Genomic DNA, 14,844 nt, shown 5'->3' on the forward strand with positions numbered 1-14,844 from the left:
TAGGATTTTTAATTATAGTCCTTTTTGTTATCGGTAGATGGCGCTGCGGCACGCAGGGGTATAATCAGTATTGTAAAGATTAGTTTTGGCAACAGTGAGTTTGCCGGAAGAAGTCGGCAAGAAAGGTCGCGTTTTTAGTTATGTCTGAGTATGATCGTCCTGTATGTTTTGTGCGCGTAATAAATGTTTAGAAAATGGAGGCTGTGTGTTTTTCTCTGTGAAGGGACCACATTTATGAAATAAGTAAGATACATATGTCATGGGGAGCACACTGTGCATGTGTATGGTGCCATGTGGGTAGTTGTGTGTGGCATATGTACGACTATCTACGCATGGGCATGTCCAGTGTGGTCAAAATGTAAAATAATAATAATTGAAATTTTATTGTGACTAATAAGCTAATATTAACTGGGGATTTGTATTGTATATAAATGCCCACGTTCATTTGCATGGTTATGTCAGTTTGGTTAACACGCAAAGCAATGTTTGGATACTTTCAGTGATTAATATGAAATGGGAATTTAACTTCTAATGAAGAATGCATTGTGTATGTATATTGTACTCACGCGAAGATTTATGATATACTCTTGAAAGCTCGTGTATTCTTTTGGTCGGAGCTCGACCATCCTTTTCTTCAATATAATGTATATTTGAAACCTGCAATTTCTTAAATCTGTTATATGTGATTGAAAAATTAATCAGTATAAAAAATACTATTTTTGTTTGGCGTGCGAGTAGCATGACCACTCCTTAAGTAAAGGAAACTTGCTTCTTTTATATTAATTTCTTCATGCATGTAGCATGAATTTTTGAACAATTTTGTGTGTAACATAACGATATTATGTAACTAACATATATCTTTGCGGACCGGTACTAATGGGAACCCCTCTGGAAGAACGTTAGATAGAGGGAGGGATGGGTGGGAACCACCCAGGGATGAGGCGTAGTAATGAGGATCGTGGCACAATTCTAATGATGGCTATAGAACCACCGGGAAACCAAAGGCAGACAATTGTATAAACATGGTCCTAAGTAGGATTGCTAGCTCGGTGTCTGATTGAGAAAACAAACTCGCATGGGCCTTATGGCTGGGACGAGTAATTTATGAGTACACTCGGGCTCGAAGATGGCGGATAAGCGTGACCTACTAATAAGAGTGACACTCTATTATTTTCGAAGGTCATGGGATAAGTCAGTCTGGGGTTTCAAAGAGCTCTTGTGCTAGGTTAGTCAGCTATATAAATATGGGGCCACGTGGAAGCCTAAGTGAAACGACTACAGAAAGGTAACAACAAGTGTACTTCAAGAATGCCACCAAGTCAAGAAATGTCTCTGCGATAAAGATTTTTAGACTGTGCATAAACTTTTGAGACACTATGGTATTAACACCACATGTTGGTTAGTAACCTCCAGCTTATATGTATAGTAAAGAATATTCACAAATTATTCAAAAAATTTAGTTCACTTACTATCCACAACGTCAGTCTATCGTCACCGATACAATTCAGTATACTTTTACCTCTGAATAGGCGAGCAGTGTCGGAACCGCATTGTGCAACGTACTATTTCTTTGTGGATCCCGTTGATGTCATGTGTTTCGCAAGCGCTACCATCTATCTTCCAATTTCCCCACGAGAACTTTGAAATAAAAGATCCAGTTGAGACAACGAAGGACTTAGATGGGGTATCGGTCCAAGATGGACACGATTACTTTAGGTGGGATAAATTTAATTAAGACCCTTGCCAATTGGTGCAAGTTGCACATTGGCTTTGACTCAGTTTAATTTGCTAGTAGTGCTTCTCGCGCTGAGTGGATTCCTCTCACACGTCGACCCAGCAATTAGCTCTAAGGGTGACTCGTAAATAGTCAGTGCATTACCCTATCTTCCAAATGGGAAAAGTGAGAAAATCTAAGATTAAATGACCATATTTTTCTGATATAATGCTGTGGGTCTGCAGATCACTTCGACGGGTGTTCACAAAAGAGACCAACTCGTAGTTGTGTGGCTTCAAAGAAATTACCAGTTATTTAGTGCGTTTGCCACTGCATTGATGAGAGGACATTCTTGACGGTCTATTTCATATAAGTATGCTGGCGACCTTATATGAAATAGAATTAAACACTTACGAAAATCAAAACAATAGCTCATTTGGTGTAAGAGATGACAACGTTTGATTCGAATTAAGCTGTGAGATAACATCATGGTCTTTATGCCAGAAACATGAATGTGCAAATTTTGGGGGGAAAAAGTACTTGGGAAATGGGGTCTGAATGTTTACCCTACCCATGTTACTCTGTGGAGGTGATTTTCTTAAAATGTTATGTAACATGTGTTTCAACGGGAATTCACATTCACGTTTCTAGCAAAACTTAGATATCAAAATAAGATATCCAACCAGTTGATAAAAAAAAGTTAAAATTGCACATTCATGTTTCTGGCATAAGGGGGGGGGGGGAAACGAAAAAATAGAAATGCATATGGAATCACTGACTTCATGCGTGACTTGCGAATCCATCCTGTAGGCTTCCTGGTTGACCAGACCCAAGATGAAAGTGTCGACTATCCCGGGTTTGTACAAGTCATACGGCTGCAGAAGTTGCCTCGAAAGACGAATCGATTCTGTGAGAATAAGTCATATATATTTAATCAGTGGGGGGGGGGGGGGGGGTGAAGGCATGGAAAGGCAATCCTGAACATTAACACGAAGTCAATCCTTCTCTCTATCATATTATATATAGGGTGTGTACTCTTATCGTTGCCCAATGGCAATTTCTTGAACCGTTCGTTTTATGGAGAGAACTTTCAATTAGAAACAATGTTTCAAATGATGTCACAAATCATCTTAAATGCCGTTCAAATAAAAAAAAAAAAAATTAAAAAGTCACAAAGTATAATTTTTTTACTGTCCCCTCCCGCGTTCTCTAACTTCCAATTAGAAAGTTGTTTTCCTGTCTCTCTTGAGGCCAACAAAAATTTTTCAATTTTTCTAAGTGCAATATTAGCTGAGATATTTGACTTAAAAATCAGAGGGGAAAAAAGGGAAGAACCGCATAAACTAGTGGATAAAGCTCCTTTCCCTCATTTATGCCGTTGTTTCCAAATTTGTCTCCAATTTTTGAATTCAAATATCTCAGCCAATATTGCACTTATACAAATACAAATACAACGCCACAACAGGCAAATTGCCCAACATCATGGATCCCCGAGCCATTTTTTGGAGTCCCTACCTACTACTGCTACACAACACATGAACCCCCCCCCCCGCGGAACCCCCCAACGAATCGGTACATGCGGGAATGTGCGTGTACGTGTAGTGCAACCTGACGTAAAGTTTGTTTCGGTGTAATGCTTGTTATGTGTAGTGCTGTCATCTGCCCCCAGTTTTTTTTAACTATGAGTGAAGTGTTATGGTTGAATGATTTACCGTTGTAGGACTGTTGCTCTCTGTGGCGAGACTTTTTAACGGGGAGATCGGCTCGCATTTGCGCCTTGAAGTTGGGAACCACAGAAAACCAACTTCAGCCGACCACCACTGTGGGGTTCGAACCCGGATCCTCGCATCACGAGTCCGGCACTATAACCACTCGACCACCACATGGACACATATGATTATTTATTGGCCTCAGGACATAGACAGGATAACAACTTTATAGTTGGAAGTTAGAGGACAGGGAGACCGTATATAAAAATTTAAATTTTGTAACTTTTTATCAATATTTTTTTTTCATTTGAATGGCATTTAAGATTATTTGCGACATCATTTGAAACATTTTTTCTAATATTTAAAGTTATCTCCATAAAACCAACGGTTCAGGAAATAGCCATTGGACAACAATAAGAGCGAACACCCTGCATATAAGTATATACACATTCGTAAAATGAAATGTATGAATGACTTATTGGCATATTTTTCAGTGACTAGGGATATGATCTGAGAGAAATTTCATGAAATCAATCTTACCGATTTTTTCGTGGAACTTGTTGAATCTTTCGGTCTCATCTGGCAAAATACTATGTCCGAACCGGTAAGCCGATGCCTGGAATCCAGCCCTGATGCCTGCGTTAATTTTAGGACTGTAGCCATTGTAATAACCCTAAATAAAATCGAAAATTCATCGAAACTTTTTATTTTGAAATTTACATTATGAAGAGCAAAACTTACAATGTGCAAGCGTAGCTCAAATAACTTCATATAAAAGGGTGATGTTGCACTTCTTGGAAAAAATTAGAGAGGGAGATAGTATACGTCAAAACAAAGAATTTCGCGACAGGGCACAGGATTGCAATTCAGTCAGGCAAATGGTACAGTAGCACCAATAGCTTCGGTTGGTAGCACATGCAGGTACAACACACACATTGACAGAGAGAGGAAACAAACTTAAGAGAATTTATGAGCGAAAGTATTTTTCAAGGGTGATTGATGCTGCACAGCTGACTCCGGAGAAATGAAGGATTGTTATGCCCTCTTGTAGATTCCTGGCACGGAATTAATCTGGACAGCAATCACAAGGATTGTCGCTGGACGAGATCTTTCAGGACGCTCATTGATGTTTCTTAAAATTAATTTTTTTGAGATTGCTTAGAAAAAGTAAAGTTGTCCGAGATAAATTGTTAAAGCCAAACCATCGTTCGGCATAAGGTGCGATTCAATTAATACGTAAACAGAATTTTTATAGATTCCCCACCAATACCTAAATTAAATTAGCTGGGCCAAATACGGGTACAAAGGCCACAACAGGCAAATTGCCTAACGAAGTAGCTGAAAAAAGATGGCAATAAAGACTATGGATGTCAAATATAACTAAAATAGAGCAACCCAATATAAAAGCATATACGTATCACGAAAAAAAAAGCAAGAGCTAATAATTATATATATAATACGCTGGCCATAAAAAAGACTATAGTTTTCTTATCTATGTATGGATAGCTTCACGATTTATCATAATATATTTATCGTACTTCTTTTTAAACGAGTCGATTGTGTTAGAACTTTAGAACTCATGACCCCCAAGTAAGCTACTCCATTTATTAACAACATTATATTAGAGAAAAACTCCCTGCGACGTCCTAACCTGGAATTTTCCCTTACTAAATGATGCTGGTGTCCCCTTGTCGGAGCAGTTGATTGACGGTATATTAATTTCTCATGGTCCATCCTATTCATCCAATACCACACTAGAAATACATGTATCTTTAGTGTAGTGTTGGTCCATACGTTGAAAATTTTAAACACTAAGCATGTAACACCGCAGTGCTGAGAGAGAGGCAATGTTTTAAGGCACTTGAACAAGCAGCGTTAAAAAAAATCTAACTTTTTTTGCGAAAAGAGCATTTTAATGCAAAAGATTAGCATATATAATGCCTTTCAGCTGTTTATATCAAAATATTGTAGAAATAATTTTAGTCCAGGTAGAACAAAAACTCGAACACAGACAATTTTAAATTTCAAAAGATGACTCATCGCAGCTCGTAAAATAACAAGTTTTTTATTTTTGATATTTTTTTTCTCAATACTATATCCACATAGCGGAAGGTTCGGATGGGCGGCATATATTTCAGTAATACTTGTTCAAGAATATGGGAGTGGAACGGAAGAAGGGTGGCGAAATTTGTAAAAGCTTACAGGCAGCAAAACCATAAATACACAGTGGCGGTAGACGCTCGAGCACTTCCAGTACTTTGAGGCATGGGGCCGAGCACCCCTGGCCAAAGCTTAGAGAATTTACTCTAAAATCAAAATATTCTCCTACATAAGGGGAAACGAAAGTGACTTATGGGTGCTCTGTTGAAAACTTTATGTACGAAGTTTTCATTTCTGAATTTATCCTGCCGGGTTGTTCGACCCTGGGTCACAGATGGGAGGGGAGGTGGGGGGCAATTAGGTCTGGTGCCCCAGGCGCTGGACCAGAAGTGGCACCGAATTCCCTTTTAACTGCTTGTTTTACATGACAATGGGTGTCAAAATGCCGGTTTGTCCCGGGTGACAAATTATCTAGTTGCAGCCCTGGCTCGGCCTGGTTCTCTCGACATGTCTTACCCCTCCCCCCCCCCGCCCATTCTGGAGCAGGATCTCTAGGCTGAGATCTGCAGCAGTTTTAGGTGGAAACAAAGAACACCATTACAAAATTAATCAAATTTTAAAGTTGTGGGGGCGGAAAAATGCTGTTTTTTCCGGGCAGCAGAAATCCTAGCTACGGCCCTGTCAGAAGGTGCTTGAGCACTCAGAACTGATTCAGAAATCAAAATTCCTCATGTAAATCGTAAGACGAGCGCCCATGACCTGAAATACTTTCAAAATGCTCCAGATCTATCGTAATGATGAACGAAAAAAAAAAAAGCCAAAATAAAGAGTTAAAAGAAAAAATTATGAAAATTGCACTTTTTTTTATTGGCGCTTCATATTATTTTAATTAATCATATTCGCATAGACACATATAATGGGATACATCAAATTTTCAAAATGAATTGAAGGCATTGAACTAAAACCTTATGACCAGTTGAGAGTGAAAAATTATTTTCCCGTTTAAAAATAAATTAAAAATATAAAAACCCCTTGTATATACACGAGGATAAAGTTTTATCTTTTCCCTTTATTGGATAATGAGATTACCTAAAGACGCATTAAACAGTCATGGTGCTTATATTTATTTAGTTATTAATATTTTAAAAGAATTCGATCTGGCAAAACACATGTTAAGTATAGGGAAAAGAGCGGTTTGTTTGGGCTTACTTGTCAGCCCATAGGGTTGCCACAACAGCTTCAATTTTCCCCTCCAGGGGATTATAACCTCCTTGCCCAGTGCCATCCCCCCCCCCCCAGAGATAAAACTGAACCAAATTTAAGAATTTAAATTAGGAAAATATGTTTTGAAAAATTGAAATGTTGAGGGACAATGCCTTTATATGCTGTTTTGAATAATTTCTGCAAATTTAAAATGCTTTCTAGAAAAAAAAATTCTATGCAAGATTTACCCTGTGCACCCCCTACAAAATAAGTCCTATTTAAGCTCCTGGATCCTCTTCTCCCGCAGATTGGAAGCGCCCTAGGGGAATAGACCTGCAGAGTCTGGTGGTTCACACTACTGAGGTGGACATCTCGGTGTTATACGAGCAAATTATGAAAATCTTGCCGCTATTTTTTCTCATATTATAATTTGTTAAGTACACCGTATCTTTAGCTTTTATTTTTAGTTCTGAGCATTGCTCAGCGAAGTTGTGAGCAATGATATTCAGCAATTTATAGCTTTTTTGCGAATACTTGTAACTTATAAGTAACGTAAAAATATTTGTAGCATTGATCTGAGATTACGGAAATGACAAAAGGCAATTGACGAATGAGTACTGTTTCATTATAAATATCTGACGGGATTTTTTTTCATGATCATTTCATTACTGCAACCCACGAATCAACTCTTAGTCAACAGCTTCTTAGTTTGGTTTAAGTAGTTATGCGGGGATTCTCAGTTGTTCAATAACATAACCAAGTCAGAAAGACCATAGGATAACTGTCCCCAATCGACTGAAGTTAAATTCGATTTTCTACATTTTTTTGGTTCAGATGGAATTATTTCATATTTTCACATTAAATCGCTAACGTAATCATCATTTAAACACTCCCCGTTCGTCGTATCAAAATTAATCATAGGCGAAACCCTTCTCCCCTTTCCCCATTGGTGCTTACATAATACTTGAATGTCACGTTCAAAAAATTTACCATTTTTCTGACTGAGTAAATGGATTGTAGCTTTGGGTTCACCAGCAAATAAATGTTTCTCTTGGGGTGTATACTATCACCCGTCTTATATTTTCCGATACAGTTCTTGCATTATACGATCTTACCTTGGCCAATGGGATGAGGTCATATTTCTGCATTGTCTGGTGTCCGAGAACCATGGGCAGGAACTCGTTGTAAGTGACCTGCTGGATTTCGGCTGACACCACGTGTCTCGCCTCTTGGTACAGCGTTTCGTCGTCCCAGTGCGGATTGACGTGGCTGAGAATGTCGGCGATTCGGTTGTGTTCTCTCATCATCAGTATATGCATCACGGCCAGCTGAAGCTGTTCGTTGACGCGATCGTCTCCTGTAGAGGGTTCATAGACTAGTCAGTTAACAAATTCATGCAACATGCTGAAATCGTATAACCTTCATTCATTATTGGATTAATTTAAGCTTTAATGTTTCAGTGTTGATGTAACGAACCTGCATCAAAGCAGTACATATTCCTCGGTCTAGCAATACAGCCCAGATCCGGTTCGACAGTCCTCATCGGTAGAAGATCCTTCAGACCAAGATGACGATAGATGGGAGATGTCTTTAGTCTACCTAATAAATCAGATGCAATAATCAGGCTTTGCATCGAGGTTGAACTTGTAAAAAACACAAAATGGCTGAGTTCCGGATAGACCTACAGCAACACTTTCATTAGAGCAACAAATTATCATGTAAAAGTTGTAATATATTGTCAGAATTTGCTATTTTTAGGAAGAAAAAACCCATTCATGCGAAATACATAAAAAAGAAACATTAGTTTCGAAAAGAAAAGGGGTATAAATACTAAGTAGGCTTTGAGGTCAAGGTCATCCACCATTTTGAAAGATCGTGTGAACTATCCGAAATCCGTGCGTAGATTGGTCAGAAAATATACACTGAGTGCGTAACCTCGGCACCTACGCGTATTAATTCGCCCCCCTCTTCTCTTTTGACAAGCCATAAAATAGATCAGAATAATTCGTGCATTTAAGCAGTATATATATGCGGTCACACACACATTCTCGGTGTATAAATACGTAGCCTATTTTTTTCAAATATTAATGCACAAAGGTTTCACCACTTGGCATTACCTTCGAATGTTGACCATTAAGTGCCGCGGGAGAAAAAACCACTTCGAATAAAGATCATTCAAGTATCTGTATATTGATTGGTAAACGTTGTTTTTGGGTCATACATCTCTTATGCAATTGGCCACCGACAGTCCTTTTGTGGCTGCTGAAACATTCTTTTAAGAGGACCATTGCGTTATAGCTTCTTATCTTTGCTATATTGTTCATCGCCTTTTCTGCGTCAATCCTTCGCATTTCCCCCCCCCCCTTATAAATAAACACCAAAAATTGATCTCTGATAGTGTGCTGAACTTGGTATCTTCGAAAACTCAAACGCACCGGGCAGCAAAATATTGGAGGCCGTAAATGTGGTTGAAATAGGACTAACTACCAGGGCTGGACAAATATATTGCCCCACATGTTAAACCTCCGCTCGGGCATGTATTTTTTCGATCATATGCTCAACGCGGGAGTATAAAAAATCTAAAAAATAAGGAAAACACATTTTTAGGGTTTATGGGAAATTTCGAAGTTCAAGCAAAAAGGTTTTCAAAAATACTGTATTTTCTGAACTTATCTGGCACCAAACATATATGTAATAATGCTACCGATTTTCTAAATGCATTAATTAATCTAAAAAAAATCTTAATAGGCAACAATTTTCCTTCATACACCTTGGACTTACTTCCTCCTCACACCAATGACCAAAGCTGAATAAAGGTCTTAATTAAAAGATCTTGATTAAAAATCTTGAGCCGCTTTGCCAATAACTGTTAACTTCAAATTGACTTCCAAAAATACAGAACTAGAGCTAATCACATGGTATGTACTTTCATCTTCTGCATCTATTTTTATTTGAATTTTTTGCATTGTTTTGGCTGCAATCCTTTCTCCTAATATTTGTCTGGAAACAATTTTTTTTGCCTCTAATATTTTCATTCTTTTGTTTTTTCTATAATTATTGATTTTATTGGTACAATAGCAGAACGTTGCGGGGATCGAGCTTTCATTTAGGCTTTCGGGCTCAAGGGGGTGATAGACGAACCCAAGTGGATCACGAAACACCTCATCAACCCTGTCCTATCGCGAACCGTTTGCGAGTTGGACTCGGTTTCGATTGGTTTCAAACTAACAATTGAGAGTTTCAATACTCTCTTGGGCGTAGTAACTCAACAGTAATCATAGTTCCATCGGTCTATAATCGTAAGCCTTTCGCAGTCTCATTACCACCTCATTTCAGATCTTGACAGAATACAGAATGAACCGAGCACGTCCAGGCTCTATCGCTATTGCAATTTAAGCACAGTGGTCATAAGACCGCGGACGTACCAGGAAAACCTACTGGTTTATCAGCCAAGCGAAGCCACCCCAACCCCCCAGGGTGCCCCTCAACAACTCTCTCGTCACCCTGCCTCCTTCACATTCCCAACCCAACAATATCCCTGCATCTCCGCCCGTCACCCCCAGGACGTTCGGGCCCCCCAACCCAAACTAAACATCCTCAGCCAAGTCCCACAACAGCCGCCACCCGAACACCCAAAAACCCACATCACTCCCCACGACCGAATTCTCCCGCCCCCAGAACCATCCCGCCCCTTCCGGAGCTTCATTGTAAATCAAAACAATAAATAGTTACACACAAAACATATTTGCAGACATCTGGAAGCTTCACGACACTGGCCTTTACGGCGCATCCGTTTCGTTGTAATGTCAATTCTCAACAGTTCCTCAGCTATTCATTGCATTGCGTGTAGGGCCCTTATGGCCTGGCTACACAGTTATCCGTCTTCTTCACGTGCAGGGCCCCATTGGTCTGACTACACGGGTATTCAACTTCTCTACTTGTAGGGCCCTCATCCTAATAAATTCTCGAATGGAAACCGGTGGGCTTATGAGCTTTTTTCCCTTATTGAGCCGGCCGGGCTAAATATCTTCTTTTCCCTCTTGTTCATCGTCAAGGTAAGATCTAAGGATAATCCAGTGAGCATATTAGCCTTTTTCCAAAAAGGCCAGCCCTACGTAGCTCTTTTCCCTCCTGTAGGTTGTCCGGTGGGTTGAGTTACCTCTTTTCCCGTTAGGGCCGGCTTGGCCATTCAGCCACCTTCTACCCTCTTACATCCTCCTCCTCCTCTGAAACTTGGCCACTTCCTAAGTCGGTGTAGGAGATTAGCCTGTTTGCTAATCTAGAGGATCGTCTGGTGTTGCTCTGGTCACAGATGTTTGATTATCGTCTAGATCATTGTCGAGTGTCATCTTCACTTTTTCAGGGTGTAGCTCGATAAGTTTTATCATCCGGACCAGTTTTAGGGTGGAATCCGGTCTGTTGATGATATTTTGAATCCACGCCGCTTCATGTTGTTCCGCCGGTGCCCTGAAGTGCAGTTCCCTGGTGAGGGCGCAGCTCGTGGCGTAATGCCACTTTGATCCCAGAGCCTCACACTTCTACACCCGATCAAATCTACACCCCGATCGCAGCACCATGGCTTAAATTCATTTCGAGCGGGAATTCTAAGAAAATTCGAATAGACCAATCGGATAGCACTATTCCGCAAGCGTCCAATCAGGACGTTGCATTAGTATCTCACGCAGGCTCACAGCTTCATTCTGGCCATCTGGCTACGACGTTTGGAGTGAACAGACGTACTTTTCCACTGAGCGACCGAGCGTTAAGATTTGGTATTCAACCCAAGTGGGAAACTCCGTCAGCGTGACTAGTGGTTAAATATTTTTCCTCTGAACACCACACCCATTGGTGTCGAAATACATCAGGATTTTTGCATTTTCATGTATTCTAAATTCTAATTCATTTCAACACCAATGGGTGTTTTGCATTTCGTTTGCCTTATTCGTTTTTATATTTTTCCAGTGCATCGACCATTTTATTTCTTTTTTTGTACCACTTATTGATTATCGATTATTAGTTGACCACAGGCGAACTGATGAATCTCAATTGCGTGCAATGGAGAGAAATGAGGAGTAACCCGTCCAATGTGTCCAACTCTATTTTTTTCTGTGATTATCGAAGTGAATTTCCGAACATGCCGAAAATGTCATTATGTGGCGAATAGAAGCTGCAAACGGAAACATGATGCTTTTTTTACGTTTACGTGAGTTAACTTTTATAAAAGCTATCGGAGCACCAGTGCGAATATTGTGTGAAAAATATATGAAATCAAGAAAAATCAACTGTCTACGATCTCCAGAAACAAAAAATGAAATACTTTTCGAGGGTTTTTTTTTTCGGATCTGAGCGATGATTACAATAGATGTTTAAAGAATAAGGATTTTTTTCAGCGGTTAACTAGAAACGGTATGTAAATTATGGTTTATCCAATTAAATTATCTGTTGCTATACGCACACATATATACTATATATTGCTTTACTAATTTTTTTTTCAAAGTGGCATGTTACTGCTTTAAATAAAAGAGTTTGGGAAATGGAATGGACAAAAGTTGATCACTAACCTGGAATCACTTAGATCCTACTGTACTCTTGGAACACCCTGTATATCATTTTACTTTTCATATTGAAGGACTGGGCATACCCTACTTCTTAGCTCAGAGAGATATCGAAGCTTTTCCGAAGTTGTTTGTATCCGGAAATTTTATTAAATAATGGAACAAAGATGCCTATATATAATATGATGTATTCAATGTATCATTTTACTGCAAGCCAACTCTCATACGCCATTTCGGTTGATCTTATGTTAATTTTTAACATGTACTTTTGACCCACCCACTATATCGTGGAAAAAATCCAGAATGCATAGGAGAGTTCAACTTTCACGTTCTTCAGTTCCTGAGAAAAAAAAAAACTTTCAATGTTTAGTTGGAAAATAATTCAAAGTTCGAACATTTCTATTCTGCCATCTGCCGGCATAACTTGTGATTTCTGGTTTCTGTTTTATCAGCAGATCGGTTAATACCAATCAAGTCCCATTAAAGAATCAAATTACGTTGAAAAATAATTAAATAATTCCATATTAAAAAAAAATGGATAAATTTTAATCGCAACTTAAAACTTCTGCGAAATGATACCTGTACTATGAGATAATGATTTCCTGATTTTACCGGGAAAATTCTCCACCTCCTCGCCCATAGATGTGTGTAATTTTCCTTCAATTCATAGGCCATGTCTTCGTTTCTTCCCCCGTCTCTAAAGCTGGTAAACTGTAATTGGTTACATTGGCTCGAATGTACTGTTACGAAAAATTACGTAGCACAATTTTTGAAGAAACCCTCGGGACAATAATTTTCTGCCGCCAAACCAGAAATGTCAAGATATGCTTGAAGCTCCTGGATTTGTCTAGAAAGTCTCCAGACGGTGGCGCCACAAAACCGGAACTATACAAGAATTCTAGAATTTTCGTCGTATCTATAAAATTAAAGAGAGTTGTTGGATTTTACACTCAATAAGAGAACTCTGATCTGGTTAGCGTGCATCTTTGCTTGTAAATACATGTAAAAATTACTGTTCTGCGAATAAATTTGTAACGTTCTGCAAAATGTTTCCCTCTCCTCTGCTTATTTCAAGGACTTGTGAAAAATTATCCGGAACAATACCGATGCGCATATACCGATTGCATTTTCCAAGTTTATAAAAGAACATTTACAAAACTTTTATGATGTAATACCGGCGTAAGAGACCAATTCGTTACCAAATTCTATTTTGGTCATGCCATGGTAGACTTGTCTGTCCATTTATGCATATTTTGTCGAGACAAAACGGGATATAGCTCGACATTGTTAATCATCACCAAAAATGATGTCTAATCATCGTTTAAGTTACCAAATGAAATCACCAATCAGCGGGTGAAATGAAGGGTTAAAACCATTCCTATATCAACAAATCAGTAGTGAATTTGAATGAAAGGCAATGAAGAGAAAGTGTATTGAACATGTAAACATGTTAATACAAAAATACAAATACAACGCCACAACAGGCAAAATGCCCAACGAGGTGACTGAGAAAAAGATGCCCATAAGAAAAATATGGATGAAATAATATTTTTCAAAAATATACAACCCAGTTAAAAATACAATTAACTGAATCGAACATCAATTAACTGATCAACCATTATTAATCATGTTCATGGTTGTAAAGTTATGCAAATTTTCAAAGTTGCCCGATTAATGGTAATAATGTATATGCTACCAATTTTCTGTTTTTCTTATCTCGAACAGAATCCAACAGAGTGAGCAGATAGTCTGGGTTGATATATGCTTGGGCATGCGACATAGTTTATTTCGGGTGGCGGGTGCCTAGTTTGGTGCCGGTTCGCGTTAATATCCTAATCAGTGTATGCGTAACTTTTTATTTTTTCGATTGCGTTCAAAGTTATTTGGGTTGATGTAGAAGTTGGCTGTAATAATACGTTGGGTGTTCGAAAACTGTGTTTGGAGAAAAATGGAGGGGGGGGGGGGTGATAGTACCTATCAAGACGACCTCTGAGTAGATTTCGACAACAGTATATTTAAAATAAATAGTAAATAATTTCGTTCCATTGTAAATATTGTTCGTCTTGTGTGTGTGTTTTAATACAAATACAACGCCACAACAGGCAAATTGCCCAACGAGGTGGCTGACTTAAGAACATCATGGATCCCCGAGCCCCTACCTACTACTGCTACACCACACATGCACCCCCCCCCCCGCGGAACCCCCCAACGAATCGGTACATGCGGGAATGTGCGTGCACGTATAGTGCAACCTGACGTAAAGTTTGTTTCTGTGTGATGCTTGTTATGTGTAGTGCTGTCATCTGCCCCCAGTTTTACTAACTATGAGTGAAGTGTTATGGTTGAATGATTTACCGTTGTAGGACTGTTGCTCTCTGTGGCGAGACTTTTTAACGGGGAGATCGGCTCGCATTTGCGCCTTGAAGTTGGGAACCACAGAAAACCAACTTCAGCCGACCACCACTGTGGGGTTCGAACCCGGATCCTCGCATCACGAGTCCGGCACTATAACCACTCGACCACCACAGCGGCCAAACTAAACTAAAACTTTTCTAAACAGTTT

The 14,844-nt window shown here is 39.2% G+C and overlaps 1 protein-coding gene across 1 annotated transcript in view; it reads right to left on the reverse strand.

Annotated features, from left to right (window-relative positions):
* Positions 1-14,844, reverse strand: part of LOC149068534 (salivary peroxidase/catechol oxidase-like) — a 129,460-nt gene that overhangs the window by 20,726 nt on the left and 93,890 nt on the right. Inside the window, exons 9-12 of the mRNA XM_089250820.1 lie at positions 8,203-8,325; positions 7,842-8,083; positions 3,964-4,096; positions 2,494-2,621 (exon numbers count right to left, since the gene is read on the reverse strand). Coding sequence (XP_089106946.1) covers positions 2,494-2,621; positions 3,964-4,096; positions 7,842-8,083; positions 8,203-8,325 — 626 coding nt within the window. The remainder of the gene's footprint in view (positions 1-2,493; positions 2,622-3,963; positions 4,097-7,841; positions 8,084-8,202; positions 8,326-14,844) is intronic.

The sequence above is a fragment of the Pholcus phalangioides genome, unplaced genomic scaffold (genome assembly GCF_987345545.1).
Source record: "Pholcus phalangioides strain wild (caught in Gottingen) unplaced genomic scaffold, Ppha-v1.0 ptg000024l_1, whole genome shotgun sequence".
Lineage (NCBI taxonomy): Eukaryota > Metazoa > Arthropoda > Arachnida > Araneae > Pholcidae > Pholcus > Pholcus phalangioides.